Source organism: Leptodactylus fuscus, chromosome 2, assembly GCF_031893055.1.
Source record: "Leptodactylus fuscus isolate aLepFus1 chromosome 2, aLepFus1.hap2, whole genome shotgun sequence".
Classification (NCBI taxonomy): Eukaryota; Metazoa; Chordata; class Amphibia; order Anura; family Leptodactylidae; genus Leptodactylus; species Leptodactylus fuscus.
Genome location: NC_134266.1, coordinates 112,345,220 through 112,361,422, shown reverse-complemented (window position 1 = coordinate 112,361,422; position 16,203 = coordinate 112,345,220). Strand labels below are relative to the sequence as shown.

At 43.4% G+C, this 16,203-nt stretch overlaps 2 protein-coding genes across 2 annotated transcripts in view; one reads left to right on the top strand and one right to left on the bottom strand.

Annotated features, from left to right (window-relative positions):
- The window catches only part of ZNF593OS (ZNF593 opposite strand), a 115,888-nt gene that overhangs the window by 36,772 nt on the left and 62,913 nt on the right, over positions 1 to 16,203 (top strand). The window lies entirely within an intron of this gene.
- Positions 1 to 16,203, bottom strand: part of CNKSR1 (connector enhancer of kinase suppressor of Ras 1) — a 53,671-nt gene that overhangs the window by 4,480 nt on the left and 32,988 nt on the right. The window contains exons 10-18 of the mRNA XM_075264374.1: positions 14,255 to 14,307; positions 13,923 to 14,008; positions 12,029 to 12,132; positions 11,490 to 11,520; positions 10,560 to 10,732; positions 2,878 to 2,957; positions 2,718 to 2,789; positions 1,744 to 1,817; positions 66 to 121 (exon numbers count right to left, since the gene is read on the bottom strand). Of these exons, the coding sequence (XP_075120475.1) occupies positions 66 to 121; positions 1,744 to 1,817; positions 2,718 to 2,789; positions 2,878 to 2,957; positions 10,560 to 10,732; positions 11,490 to 11,520; positions 12,029 to 12,132; positions 13,923 to 14,008; positions 14,255 to 14,307 (729 nt within the window). The remainder of the gene's footprint in view (positions 1 to 65; positions 122 to 1,743; positions 1,818 to 2,717; positions 2,790 to 2,877; positions 2,958 to 10,559; positions 10,733 to 11,489; positions 11,521 to 12,028; positions 12,133 to 13,922; positions 14,009 to 14,254; positions 14,308 to 16,203) is intronic.

The following is a 16,203-nucleotide window of genomic DNA, read 5'->3' as shown; positions in this document are numbered from 1 at the left end:
GTAAAAGGCAGTCTTAACAAAAATAAAAAAAGGTTGTATAATGTAATAATGAGGTGAATCCTTACTGTATCATGTGATTTAACTTGATCATCATCTTCAGCTTCTGTCTCACTGTAACAGTCTACAGAAATTATATTAGTCAGGCACTGCATGCTACTTCAGCATGTCAATAAAAGTATTGATTTATGTTATCACCAATATCAATCATTTTATCTTTCACATTTCAACACCTATGAAATTTACATTTGCAGGTTTCTCAATGTCCACATGCCTGCAAAGTGAATTTCTTTCCACAAAATTCACATTACAAAGTGGCTTAAGTTACAATATTCTGAAACAATATGGATTGTAGAAGAACAAATTAAAAAAAAAAAAAAAAAAAAAAAAAAAAAAAGGGGGTCTAGTCACATTTAAGCCCTTTCCAACATCCAACATGTACACCAGAAGTCGAGTGTTTGAAAATGGCAACTGTTCAGGAACTCGCAGACGATTAACCCCTCACATGTCAATGTGACCACATCATCTGAGTGGTCACTTTCAGTGCAGTTTCTAACTAAACAACTCAGTGATAATGAAGGAGCCGTTCAGGTGGCGTAGCTGTCAGGAGCCTTCTGAACCCGGCCATGTGCGCCAATACTAGATTCCCATTAAATCCTGCCTCAAGCAGAATGTAATAAAAACACAGTGATTTCTCCAGAATTGACAGTACTGTGGTATAACTTAGTGGTTCCCAAAGTGAGTGAGTGTGTGTGTGTGTGTGTGTGTGTGTGTGTGTGTGTGTGTGTGTGTGTGTGTGTAAAATGGGGAAGGGGCATAAGTGGATTTAGAGGCCTTGCATTCATCTCACATTTGCAAGACTGCTATCACCAATATCCTGACTGATGCATTTTGTCCATGCTTTCTCAACATGGCAGCTGATGGTAAGCCACTCAAGTATTATTCAATGAATGTCACTGATGGATGGGTCAGGGCACATGACCCTCTACCAGCCACTATATAGAGTCCTTAGGACCACAGTGCTGCACAGTCAGAATTCTTGAGAAAATCTATCATGCAGACAGACCACACATCTGTTTTTCAGGCCTGGTACTGCTTCTCATCAGTGAGTCACTGCATTTAACATGCAGTTGCTGCTTAGGGGAACATACTGAAAAGATTTTAGAGCTTCCATTAGTTTTAGTGGCAGTTGTATTAATTCCTATGCACTGAGCTCCCCCTTGCAGTTGCTGAGGGCAGCAAGTTTTATCAGCTAGAGTTGTATAGGGAAGATAATCAATGTATTTATGTCATTTTCTGGTGTAAATACATTGAAAATATGGTGGTTAATTAGTACAAGGTATGTCAATGTAGCAATTTTTGGCGAAAGACCATAAAATTGTGATGTTTCCCCCATTTTGGCATGTTTTTTTTAAAAAGTTAGCAAAAATGGGTGATCCACAGGATAGGTCACAAGTATCTGATTAGTAGGGAGGAGGGGGATTACATCTAGTCAAGAGAAGATATATCTCTCCTTTTCCAGGGAACTTCCCTTTATAAATTTGATGGATTCAACGACCAGAGGAAAGCAGAAGCTGCTGATCTAGCGACTCCTGAAGTCTGCCCCAGTGATGGAGGATGTGAATTTGTAATGCCCTGAAATTAAACTGGCCATGGTGGGAAAGGATTATTTGAGAATAAATCAAGGGGAAGCAATAGTGAAAAACTGTTTTCACTAGAATCCTCCTTTAAATAATATAGACTTACCTTCCTCTTTCGCTTGACTGGCATTTGGTGGAGCTTTATATTTCTGTAGTGTTTTTAAGAGGAAAGTTACCCATCTGCAAAATAAGATAGAAAGTCCATTTACATTCAACATATCTGTGGGTATGTACTGGTAGTTTAGATTCATGGTGATTCAATTTATTTATCATATTTATCATTATTTTGGGTCATTTTTGGAACTTCCCTTCAAACATTGTGGATATTGCCTGGGAGGGGATTCCCAGTTCATTTGTCAGTAAGAGGGTTTTTGGTATTTGCTTGCCACAATGTGGTGAACCTTCTTTTGTTTGTTTCCCTGTGTCATGTATGTTTTTTATGTATTTTTTGATATTTAATAAATTACTTTTGTATTTTTATAGTATTTTTTGAAATGTCTATTTTATTTTTTTTTGTGGTTATTATTAATTTTGGTTTTTGAGACTTATTTTGATTTATTTGGGGTACTTTGGCTCCATAGTATAGCGTTTAAATCAGACACTCCTTTCTTTTGCATCACCAAATTAAGTGATGGTTCAAGTACATTCTTATTCCTCAAAGATCAAATAACCAACCCCGAGGTTTCAAGAGGCAATATATATGTTCTAAATGTAGGCCACAGACTCTCCACCTTTGCTGAAGGTCTAATACTTCTAAGTAATGACTTTAACGTTGCCTTACAAGCCCTTCAGGATTCCTCCACTGGTACGTCATCCCTAAGCTTTGCAGCCCATATCAGACTATCAAAATTTGTTTCCTCACTCCTTCTCAGATACTTGGAGGTCACTTCACCAAGCAGCAAGAGACTACCTATTTTACTTTAATCCCCATAACTCCTACCAGCAGCTTGACTATATCTTCATCTCACAGCACCATGTAAAACGTTATTCAGCACCCATTACAGGAAACATCTATTCTTGTGATAGATCATTCCAAGCTGCCAGGGAAGAAGTTTAGCAGAAAATGGCTGATGCACTCACTTTTTCATGTCAGTCAGATTGTCTGCAGCAAACACAAATGGCTTGTATGTTGGGTGGGAGAGTTGAAATTCACTAGGAAGAAACAAGAATGAAAACCTACTCAACTTGCCATTAGGTTTTTTTTCACCAGTACATATATTAAAAGGATTTGACTACTTACTATTTCTTTTTGTGTTTTGCCTCCCAAGGACTTTCCAGGCTATAGGAGGAGATATTTAGCAGTCCCTGAGCCTTCTCATCCTATGAAAGAGAAAAGGAATAAAATCTTTTATGTCTATATACAAGAGCAGATTTATTTTAAAGAGTCACTAGTGAGATATAGAATTACTGCACAAAGAATGAAGAGGAGCTACAAGAGAATACATTACAAAACTTGGAATTTTTTCTCTAGGTCCCACCATCCAGTGCTGGAGTTTTAGCACCCAATAGACTCTCTCCTATCAATGAGACTGCACTAAAAGTTCACACGGTTCGTTCCGTTGTATATATTGTGGGGAATCGCTCAGGTAGATGCTTGTAGCAGTGCAGGAAACAGGGACACAGACACTGGATTGCACACAAGTTCAGGCTTTTATTCACTTGTAGCGCATACACTGCTTTTGCAGAGGCACAGAATTAACAAAACAAAACCCTTTTCAACTGAGAAACTAACTTAAACGTAAGGAAACTTTTTCCCTGACTATACAGGAGACTGGCTACCAGTCTCCCACCTTGGCAACAGCAACGGGTGGCACAGTACCTGCTTTGGAGGTCTGGTCTGGACAGTTCAACTCTTGTCAGTGTGGTCTTCACACTCAGATTATTATCAGGCCTTGATTACCCAGTTGACCTCCCTGGTGTGGGTCTCACCATACACCCTTTAGGTGCCTGGCTGGAATATACCTGTCTTCCCAGACTACAAGGTTCCAAGAAAATCTAGTAATGTAGACAATAATTGCTCAATACTATATTATCAATCCAAAAGGAGCAATCAGGAAAACCAAAAGTACCTAAAACATAACCTTTAATAAAGCCATTAAAATATTAATAGAATCATATGTTAAAAGGTGTAGCATTTAGCCAAGAGCTAATAAACAACTCACAAGCACATGAGGATACAAATTCATATACACATGCTCACCATAGGGGACCAATATACTCTCCAATATGTGGAGGAAGTAACATACAAACCACACTGGTGTAGAGTGGCTAAATAGAAAAGGACAGAATAGTTAACAGAGGATTAGAGATGAGCGAACAGTGTTCTATCGAACACATGTTCGATCGGATATCAGGGTGTTCGCCATGTTCGAATCGAATCGAACACCACGTGGTAAAGTGCGCCAAAATTCGATTCCCCTCCCACCTTCCCTGGCGCCTTTTTTGCACCAATAACAGCGCAGGGGAGGTGGGACAGGAACTACGACACTGGGGGCATTGAAAAAAATTGGAAAAAGTCATTGGCTGCCGAAATCAGGTGACCTCCATTTTAGACGAATAGTGGATTTCAAATCCGGGTCATATGAGAATGTGAACTTTGTGACTATGAGACAGGGATAGCTGTACAGGCAGGGATAGCTAGGGATAACCTTTATTTAGGGGGGAATGTTATTAAAAATAACTTTTTGGGGCTCTATCGGGTGTGTAATTGTGATTTTTGTGAGATAAACTTTTTCCCATAGGGATGCATTGGCCAGCGCTGATTGGCCGAATTCCGTACTCTGGCCAATCAGTGCTGGCCAATGTATTCTATTAGCTTGATGAAGCAGAGTGTGCACAAGGGTTCAAGCGCACCCTCGGCTCTGATGTAGCAGAGCCGAGGCTGCACAAGGGTTCAAGCGCACCCTCGGCTCTGATGTAGGAGAGCCGAGGGTGCACTTGAACCCTTGTGCACCCTCAGCTCTGCTACATCAGAGCCGAGGGTGCGCTTGAACCCTTGTGCACACTCTGCTTCATCAAGCTAATAGAATGCATTGGCCAGCGCTGATTGGCCAATGTATTCTATTAGCCTGATGAAGTAGAGCTGAATGTGTGTGCTAAGCACACACATTCAGCTCTACTTCATCGGGCTAATAGAATGCATTGGCCAGCGCTGATTGGCCAGAGTACGGAACTCGACCAATCAGCGCTGGCTCTGCTGGAGGAGGCGGAGTCTAAGATCGCTCCACACCAGTCTCCATTCAGGTCCGACCTTAGACTCCGCCTCCTCCGGCAGAGCCAGCGCTGATTGGCCGAAGGCTGGCCAATGCATTCCTATGCGAATGCAGAGACTTAGCAGTGCTGAGTCAGTTTTGCTCAACTACACATCTGATGCACACTCGGCACTGCTACATCAGATGTAGCAATCTGATGTAGCAGAGCCGAGGGTGCACTAGAACCCCTGTGCAAACTCAGTTCACGCTAATAGAATGCATTGGCCAGCGCTGATTGGCCAATGCATTCTATTAGCCCGATGAAGTAGAGCTGAATGTGTGTGCTAAGCACACACATTCAGCACTGCTTCATCACGCCAATACAATGCATTAGCCAGTGCTGATTGGCCAGAGTACGGAATTCGGCCAATCAGCGCTGGCTCTGCTGGAGGAGGCGGAGTCTAAGGTCGGACCTGAATGGAGACTGGTGTGGAGCGATCTTAGACTCCGCCTCCTCCAGCAGAGCCAGCGCTGATTGGTCGAGTTCCGTACTCTGGCCAATCAGCGCTGGCCAATGCATTCTATTAGCCCGATGAAGTAGAGCTGAATGTGTGTGCTTAGCACACACATTCAGCTCTACTTCATCAGGCTAATAGAATACATTGGCCAATCAGCGCTGGCCAATGCATTCTATTAGCTTGATGAAGCAGAGTGTGCACAAGGGTTCAAGCGCACCCTCGGCTCTGATGTAGCAGAGCTGAGGGTGCACAAGGGTTCAAGTGCACCCTCGGCTCTCCTACATCAGAGCCGAGGGTGCGCTTGAACCCTTGTGCAGCCTCGGCTCTGCTACATCAGAGCCGAGGGTGCGCTTGAACCCTTGTGCACACTCTGCTTCATCAAGCTAATAGAATGCATTGGCCAGCGCTGATTGGCCAATGCATTCTATTAGCCCGATGAAGTAGAGCTGAATGTGTGTGCTAAGCACACACATTCAGCACTGCTTCATCACGCCAATACAATGCATTAGCCAGTGCTGATTGGCCAGAGTACGGAATTCGGCCAATCAGCGCTGGCTCTGCTGGAGGAGGCGGAGTCTAAGATCGCTCCACACCAGTCTCCATTCAGGTCCGACCTTAGACTCCTCCTCCTCCAGCAGAGCCAGCGCTGATTGGCCGAATTCCGTACTCTGGCCAATCAGCACTGGCTAATGCATTGTATTGGCTTGATGAAGCAGTGCTGAATGTGTGTGCTTAGCACACACATTCAGCTCTACTTCATCGGGCTAATAGAATGCATTGGCCAGCGCTGATTGGCCGAATTCCGTACTCTGGCCAATCAGCACTGGCTAATGCATTGTATTGGCTTGATGAAGCAGTGCTGAATGTGTGTGCTTAGCACACACATTCAGCTCTACTTCATCGGGCTAATAGAATGCATTGGCCAATCAGCGCTGGCCAATGCATTCTATTAGCGTGAACTGAGTTTGCACAGGGGTTCTAGTGCACCCTCGGCTCTGCTACATCAGATTGCTACATCTGATGTAGCAGTGTCGAGTGTACATCAGATGTGTAGTTGAGCAAAACTGACTCAGCACTGCTAAGTCTGCATTCGCATAGGAATGCATTGGCCAGCCTTCGGCCAATCAGCGCTGGCTCTGCCGGAGGAGGCGGAGTCTAAGGTCGGACCTGAATGGAGACTGGTGTGGAGCGATCTTAGACTCCGCCTCCTCCAGCAGAGCCAGCGCTGATTGGCCGAATTCCGTACTCTGGCCAATCAGCACTGGCTAATGCATTGTATTGGCTTGATGAAGCAGTGCTGAATGTGTGTGCTTAGCACACACATTCAGCTCTACTTCATCGGGCTAATAGAATGCATTGGCCAGCGCTGATTGGCCGAATTCCGTACTCTGGCCAATCAGCACTGGCTAATGCATTGTATTGGCTTGATGAAGCAGTGCTGAATGTGTGTGCTTAGCACACACATTCAGCTCTACTTCATCGGGCTAATAGAATGCATTGGCCAATCAGCGCTGGCCAATGCATTCTATTAGCGTGAACTGAGTTTGCACAGGGGTTCTAGTGCACCCTCGGCTCTGCTACATCAGATTGCTACATCTGATGTAGCAGTGCCGAGTGTACATCAGATGTGTAGTTGAGCAAAACTGACTCAGCACTGCTAAGTCTGCATTCGCATAGGAATGCATTGGCCAGCCTTCGGCCAATCAGCGCTGGCTCTGCCGGAGGAGGCGGAGTCTAAGGTCGGACCTGAATGGAGACTGGTGTGGAGCGATCTTAGACTCCGCCTCCTCCAGCAGAGCCAGCGCTGATTGGCCGAATTCCGTACTCTGGCCAATCAGCACTGGCTAATGCATTGTATTGGCTTGATGAAGCAGTGCTGAATGTGTGTGCTTAGCACACACATTCAGCTCTACTTCATCGGGCTAATAGAATGCATTGGCCAGCGCTGATTGGCCGAATTCCGTACTCTGGCCAATCAGCACTGGCTAATGCATTGTATTGGCTTGATGAAGCAGTGCTGAATGTGTGTGCTTAGCACACACATTCAGCTCTACTTCATCGGGCTAATAGAATGCATTGGCCAATCAGCGCTGGCCAATGCATTCTATTAGCGTGAACTGAGTTTGCACAGGGGTTCTAGTGCACCCTCGGCTCTGCTACATCAGATTGCTACATCTGATGTAGCAGTGCCGAGTGTACATCAGATGTGTAGTTGAGCAAAACTGACTCAGCACTGCTAAGTCTGCATTCGCATAGGAATGCATTGGCCAGCCTTCGGCCAATCAGCGCTGGCTCTGCCGGAGGAGGCGGAGTCTAAGGTCGGACCTGAATGGAGACTGGTGTGGAGCGATCTTAGACTCCGCCTCCTCCAGCAGAGCCAGCGCTGATTGGCCGAATTCCGTACTCTGGCCAATCAGCACTGGCTAATGCATTGTATTGGCTTGATGAAGCAGTGCTGAATGTGTGTGCTTAGCACACACATTCAGCTCTACTTCATCGGGCTAATAGAATGCATTGGCCAGCGCTGATTGGCCGAATTCCGTACTCTGGCCAATCAGCACTGGCTAATGCATTGTATTGGCTTGATGAAGCAGTGCTGAATGTGTGTGCTTAGCACACACATTCAGCTCTACTTCATCGGGCTAATAGAATGCATTGGCCAGCGCTGATTGGCCGAATTCCGTACTCTGGCCAATCAGCACTGGCTAATGCATTGTATTGGCTTGATGAAGCAGTGCTGAATGTGTGTGCTTAGCACACACATTCAGCTCTACTTCATCGGGCTAATAGAATGCATTGGCCAATCAGCGCTGGCCAATGCATTCTATTAGCGTGAACTGAGTTTGCACAGGGGTTCTAGTGCACCCTCGGCTCTGCTACATCAGATTGCTACATCTGATGTAGCAGTGCCGAGTGTGCATCAGATGTGTAGTTGAGCAAAACTGACTCAGCACTGCTAAGTCTGCATTCGCATAGGAATGCATTGGCCAGCCTTCGGCCAATCAGCGCTGGCTCTGCCGGAGGAGGCGGAGTCTAAGGTCGGACCTGAATGGAGACTGGTGTGGAGCGATCTTAGACTCCGCCTCCTCCAGCAGAGCCAGCGCTGATTGGCCGAATTCCGTACTCTGGCCAATCAGCACTGGCTAATGCATTGTATTGGCTTGATGAAGCAGTGCTGAATGTGTGTGCTTAGCACACACATTCAGCTCTACTTCATCGGGCTAATAGAATGCATTGGCCAGCGCTGATTGGCCGAATTCCGTACTCTGGCCAATCAGCACTGGCCAATGCATTTCTATGGGGAAAAGTTAGCTTGCGAAAATCGCAAACTGACAGGGATTTCCATGAAATAAAGTGACTTTTATGCCCCCAGACATGCTTCCCCTGCTGTCCCAGTGTCATTCCAGGGTGTTGGTATCATTTCCTGGGGTGTCATAGTGGACTTGGTGACCCTCCAGACACGAATTTGGGTTTCCCCCTTAACGAGTTTATGTTCCCCATAGACTATAATGGGGTTCGAAACCCATTCGAACACTCGAACAGTGAGCGGCTGTTCGAATCGAATTTCGAACCTCGAACATTTTAGTGTTCGCTCATCTCTACAGAGGATGCGTTAAGTGCAAACACTCTATCCCCCCCACACTCCGGAGTGCCGGACAGCCTGAGGGGATCATAGGACGCACACTGTCCAGCACTCCGGAGTGTGGGGGGGATAGAGTGTTTGCACTTAACGCATCCTCTGTTAACTATTCTGTCCTTTTCTATTTAGCCACTCTACACCAGTGTGGTTTGTATGTTACTTCCTCCACATATTGGAGAGTATATTGGTCCCCTATGGTGAGCATGTGTATATGAATTTGTATCCTCATGTGCTTGTGAGTTGTTCTATTGGCACTAACTACCCCTGATGAGTGGGTGCTCTAGGATATTGATGCACCACGAAACATGCATGTCGGGTATGCTGATGCAACTGTATGCCTATTTGTTTAACTTTCATGTACACTCTATACTATTTTTATGCACATTTTTCTCTAGGAGAGTTGAACTAGGGACAGATCCCAATATCAGGGTAAGGTTCCGGACGGGGCGCCGGCCGACTAGGGAGGCGACCCCGTGTTAGGTATTAGGGCTAACTAGTCCCTTCCCTGTTGTTACGCAGCAGTCTAGGGACATTTCACTTTTCCTCTATGCACCTTTGCTAGTTTTACAAGAACGTCCTGATACCGACCCCCTGGATTTAATACACGTCTCCTGGCCATCCACATCCAGTGGGTAAGTTATTACTGGTTTCTTTTTCTTACCTGGGACCGCTGAGTCCACTGTTTTTGTGGTCACCTTCTTTATTGTGGAGATGTTTATTAGCTCTTGGCTAAATGCTACACCTTTTAACATATGATTCTATTAATATTTTAATGGCTTTATTAAAGGTTACTTCCCAGACTACACCCTTCACTCTCTCACAATATATAGACCTGCACCCATGCCCTAATAATGATGGCTGGTCAGGTAAAGGAGGGGGTATACAGCTCACCCAGACTACTAAGGTGGGTGAGATGAGAAAACTCCAGAAGGAATGTTTGTTCTCAGCAGAAAACTTTCGTCTGCTAAGCATTTTGGTAAATGTTCAGTATTGGGCTGGATTTTTAGGAATGACAGGTAGGTTGGTAGTGGGACCTGTCATTCCACACCCCCTCCAGTCCACACATTGTGGATGTTTCTGCAGCGTGTCAGCTGCTGTGGATTGTCCTCAACAGTGAGGTTTAAAAGGTCAGCTCCAGCAGCAAGACGTTGGACAGAGCTGGGCTGCAGGGCCAGCTGGAAGGTCACAATGTGGGAGCTGTGTTTTGTACCATTCAATTTTGCTACGGAATCTGCTATTCTAGGTGAGGTAACTTATTTATGTGTTTAGTCAGAGCCTAGCCGGGCAGGTATTTATTTTTTATTGTTTTGTTTTTTTCTTTTCTTTTTGGTTGCTGCACTGTTTCTTGTGGAGTAAAAATAAAACTCTACCTTTTTGGACTAAAAATCTGGACTTATGTGTCTATGCCACCCCACCTAGCAACCTCAGACCCTGACAATATATATACATATATGTACAGGATGTTTGGTAAGATCATAATTCCATCACTGGGTTTCCAAGGTTCCACATGAAGAGAGAATTTTGACATAACTGTATATTTATAATGTTTTTGAGTATAAGGAAGTATGTATACCTGTGGTGAGCTGTACCAGTACAATCGATCTTTCTTAAGAACACACCAGCAACGTTTCCACTTTTGGGACATGAAACTAACATTTTCTTTTTTTTGCCACAGCCATCCATCACAGTCAGGGCTACCCAAGTCCTTGCAGGACACTCGTCTACGACTGAGCTTAGTAACTGTACCTAGGGTATAAAAAATACAAATGTAAAAAGTAATTAGAGATAGATCTCAAAAATTAATCGGAGGAGCGGAATAACAGCACCGCTCCTGCCGCTGCTGGCTTCATGCAGGGCATAGCGATGTTGCAGGCACCTGTGCCGGCGTCTAACCCTCCCCGGCATCCGCCTCTCTATTGCAGCAGATGCCAGGTCTGTATTCGCATTGTGAGCGTGCACGCTCATAGACTGGTCTCACTATCTATGAGCGTGCACGCAGGGCCTCACTATCTATGAGCGTGTACGCAGGGCATCTCGCCGCTGGCTTTGCATATGTAACCCCGCCCACCAATGACGCAACAAAGCAGGAAAACAGAAGATTTTACAGCAACGAAGACTGGTGAGTATGCGACGTGGGAATACCCCTTTAAGGAGTAGTTAGGAAGAGCAGGGATTTATCGTAGAAGTACGTACATGCAGCTGAGCTGCATGACAATATACTCGGCAATGCGAGTAAGAGGAGATGTGTGCTTCATATCAGAGAGATCTGGTCAAAAGATAAGGATTTGCAACGTTTAACACAAGTTGACTTTGAGCTACTAACTACCTTGCCTCGCTAGAATTCCTTTGACGAAGTTTTAAATATACTTAATCATTTTTTTAAACTATTTTCTGTCTAAATCTGGGGTTCATTTTAATTTCCCCCAAAAAAATAAATAGGACTTCATACATTTTGCTTTGACTGATATTAGCAAGACTCAGTATTACCAACTAATATAGTTACCTTTATGACTTTGATGAACTTTTCCAATAGCCTATAAGGAATATAAAAGTATGAGAACATAAGAGAATCAACAGTCAAGTATTAAAAGATTACTTCATGTGAACTTTTAGAAGCCATCTTTATGTGTACTGACCAAAAGGTTCCCCTTATCAAATATTTATCAACATGTCTCCCCCCCCGTAGACTGTATCTCTAAGGGTATGTTCGCAATTTGCATTCCATGTGTGAACATAATAACCCAGTCCATAACTTTTCAGTGAGTGGAGGACCATGTGACTGTATGACCTTGTGACTCAGACTCCTCTATAACATTCCACTGTACTCTGCAAACTAAAGCAGGGAGAGGTGGAGGAGGCAGAGTCATGTGTATAGTCACATGGTCCTCCACTCACTGCCAAGCTATGGATTGCATCAGTCTGTAGGTGCTGGACAGAGCGATCATCAGTAATAAAGCACATGACACAAAGGAGGGAAATACTGTGTGGGGAACTAATGGAGCATTAAAATTATGTGGGGGCCACAATAAAAAATACTTGTACCTTTTTATCATCCTTTGGCTGACCAGCGATTGGTGATCTGGGCAACTTCTTACCTACTTGGTCACTTTTAGGGCTTATAGAAGTCTCTGAACTCTTGAATGAATCTTTCAGAAAAACAAAACAATTATTTAAATTAAATTACATTGTTATAAAAGGTTCCTACTTTCATTTAAGGGTTGCCCCAATTTAAAAACCCCATTTCATATAAGCTGTTAAAAAATTCTGAGTTAACTCCCTGGCCAGGATCCTCCTCCTGTCTGGGCCAGACTGAAGAACAACTACAAAGCCAATATTTATACAGACATCTTGATTTGAACACACATATTGTAATATTTAATGCTAACTTCTAACCAGATCCAATCCCTTGCATCATATAACCCATGTCACTACCATGGGTCTTTTCAGATATTTTGCACCTCTGGTAGCCAGGGCAATTTTCATAGTTTTGAGATGGTTAAATGAAACCTAAATTGCAACATTAAAAAAAATTACACTATTTATTTTCTAAAAGTAGATACCTGCAGCATCGTGAAAATGCCAATTGGTACTGTTGAAGAACAGGCACCTTTCATATCACTAAGGCCTAGACCAGCATACACATGTCTATACTGCTTTGAAGCTAGGAATGTTAAATAGCACCATCCTATAAAATGTAGAAATTATACACCGTGTAAAGCAAATGCACCTCTAAATCCTATACATTTCTTGAAAGTAGACAGTCTGAGGGTTACATGTGTCTCAATGGGTTATCAATAGCCATGTCATGTAACTTTGTGACAAACACACATTTAAAAAATCTATCTATGTGTGTGTCACAAACATATATTTGTACCTAAAATGCATATTCAATCATACATTAACACACAAAACACAAGCAGCCTACAAAAGAATGGCAGACAAGCCTTTGAGCCGTCAATAAGCTCCCAATTGTCATGGCAATGGATCATCGGCCCCGGATCATGTTCCAAGGGACAGCGATCCTTGCCTAAAAGGCGGAACCCATGTGACACCAGGAAAATGGCACCTCAGTCAGCTTTCATGCAAGGAGCCTTGATGCCCGTGATCAGTGTCCCCAGGTCTCTGATAATACAGGAGCTGAGCAACCACTATAATTAAATACCCGATACCCGCTGTACTATTATGGTGGACGTCAGGAAGGGGTTAAATCATGTTTTTATATTAAAATATGTTTTAAGAATTTTTAGAGATCTTATTTATAACTTTTCTATGTTATTATAGATTTTTAAGATTTAAAAAAAAATAATAAAAAACAAATGGTGCAATTTTACCACACTAAGGCTAAAATAGCTTAACTTCTTGCCTCAAAGTAAAGTAGAGATGAGTGAGTAGTATTCGATTGAATAACTCCTCGAATCGAATAACTCCTCGCCATAGGTTTCCGTGTAAGCAGTTTTCCGTGTTCAGCCGCTTACACGGAAACCTATGGCGGGGAGGTATTCGATTGAATACTCGCTCATTTCTAGTAAGGAGCAGACCCTACTGACTTTGGGAGCGTTTTTGCAATGACCTCTGCAGTGTCACAGAACATTTCTATTAGAGAAAGGGAGAGTAGATGCGAAATCAACTACAATGACTTTTGGCTTCTATGTCTTATCTACATACACATAATGGCTGTAATCATCAGTTTACTAATAAGTGAGGTGGCTGTTGCAAAGAAATCTACTACAGAAAACAGGAAGTATCTGCATATTATTTGGAAAAAAGTCAGAACTGCAGGAATATTTTTAACATTTAGAAAATAGAGAATATTGAAAAAAAAACTCACCAAAAATTCTTTAAAATTATGATTAAGATAAAACTTGATAAAAATCCTAGTAACAATAAAGAATGGATTGTGCTAGGCAACAAATAATTACAGACGTAATTGTCTCACCTTCTTTTTGGTGCACTGGATTTGATAGACTACTTTCAGACACTGAAGATCTTAGTACTCCAGGAGATAAAGGAACAGATAAAAGGCTGAAATTAAGAACAAAAAACCCAACATGGTTAGGTAGATTCTTTCTCCACATATAAATGCCACACTGACCATAAATATGCCATTCAAATGAATGGGTTTTAAAGGTGACTGCCAGCAAGCTGTCCCCTGTCCAGTTTCCCCAGGGTTTAGGACGGAAATCCTAGGGCGGACAGCGGCGGTAGTGTGAACGCCACCAAAAAAAATAAAATAAAATTAACAATAATAATAATAATAATTTCTCCTACCTGATAGAGGATTTTGATCCAGAGTCTGACCCACTACGTGGACGGGAGATGTCCTGGTAAAAAACAAAAGTGAACAAAACACTAAAGATATTGGGTGGTGAATGGGGGGAGCGGAGGAGAGGAGGAATCATCAGAACTGTCATATTGATATGCCCTTTGCTGCTGGAGGATGCACCTAATTAATAACGAAGCACACAACAAAAGGGTAACATAGAGGGAAACCAGTCTGAAACACTTCCAGATCATCTTTTTAGGGTAGGGTAGGTTTACATTACTGTTTAACTGTTATTTAATGTCCATTGTCACAGCATCGGACATTAAATAAGAGATGCAGATGGAGGGCCGTCAGTCAGGTATAAGTCTGCATTTACCCCAATGTGCTAAAAAAAAACAAAAAAAACAAAAAAAAACACACACATGGTGAAAGCTTCTTTGTTTCTTCTTGTATGCAGCACTTTTTCTTCAGTTACCAAAGTAAACAAACATGTTTACATTACAGTCAAGGGAACAGACACAGGAATGAGCTCCTTCTATGTCCATTACTCTGTTACAGTTAATGATGGATGAAAGCAATAGACCTTAAAGAGGACCTTTCATCAGATTGGGCACAGGCAGTTCTATATACTGCTGGAAAGCAGACTGTGCCCCGGGTAAAGAGCTATCGGTCCTGGTACCGTAGCGCTTTACAGTCAGAAGGGCGTTCCTGACAGTCTGTCAGGAACATCCTTCTCCACAGCAGCGCCTATCGCACTGTACAGTGTGAGCGGAGAGGAACGCCCCCTCCCCTCCTGACATGTCTATGGATGAGCACTGTGAGCAGAGGGAGGGGGCGTTCCTCCCCGCTCACACTGTACAGAGCGATAGGTGCTGCTGTGGTGAAGGACGTTCCTGACTGACTGTCAGGAACGCCATTCTGACTGTAAAGCGCTAAGGTACTGGGACCGATAGTGCTTTACCCGGGGCACAGATCGGGAAATTCAGTGCACGGTCGGCTTTCCAGCAGTATATAGAACTGCCTGTGCCCAATCTGATGAAAGGTCTTCTTTAACAGTAGAGTGAGTGCAGCTTGTAATGTACAAACCATTGTAAGTAGGGCTATCAGCAGTCAAATTTCAACTGGTCATTAAGGCCTAAACAGGCCTGGTCATTAAGGGGTTAAGAGGGTGTAGAAACCTTGTTTATATTGGGAGACTGAAATCCTGTACTTATCATGTGCTGCTCACACAAGTCGTGGTTTGTTAGGATTGAGAGATATGCGATATACGAGTCAGGCACCTGTGTCCTGTGATTGTCACACTTGCCATGCTGAATTGCCCAATTATGAATCAGACCCAAAACCACACTTAACACTGTGCCCAAGACGACTACATACTATTCTGCCTCTTACAGATCAGTACCTTTCCATGGAACTCACATGACATACTATGTGTATGTGACAAGCAGACAATTGCTTCTATCTTTCCTCTTGCATCTAAAGAACATGTAGGCAAATTGACTACATATGAGTATAAAAGGCAACTTGAAAATATCTGATCACAATGACTGATAACTGCATGAGGTTGCCCGTGCACCAGCAGGTTGTGATCAGGACTTTGTAAAAAAAAAAATTTTATGTAGTTTTTAGAGCCAAAACCAAGAGACTAAAGTAAATTCTGTCCTTTATATGTATGTACTCCTGGTCCTGGCTTTAAAAAGTGCATTTGCTGAGCTCAATCCCACAACAGTTTCCATCAAAAGGTATGGCTCCTATAGAAGACCTTTTACTACTTCTTTTTCTGACCTGCTCTCAACAGTCTTCTCTTTTGTGCCTCTCATGTTATTTTTCTAATTTTTCTTTTCCATGGTGATTTTTCTAACCTTACAATGTCTGATATTTTTTTCCATTGTTTATGCACAGTTTAATTTTGTTATTGATATTAATGTTGACTCTGCTGCGCCAGAGTTTACCC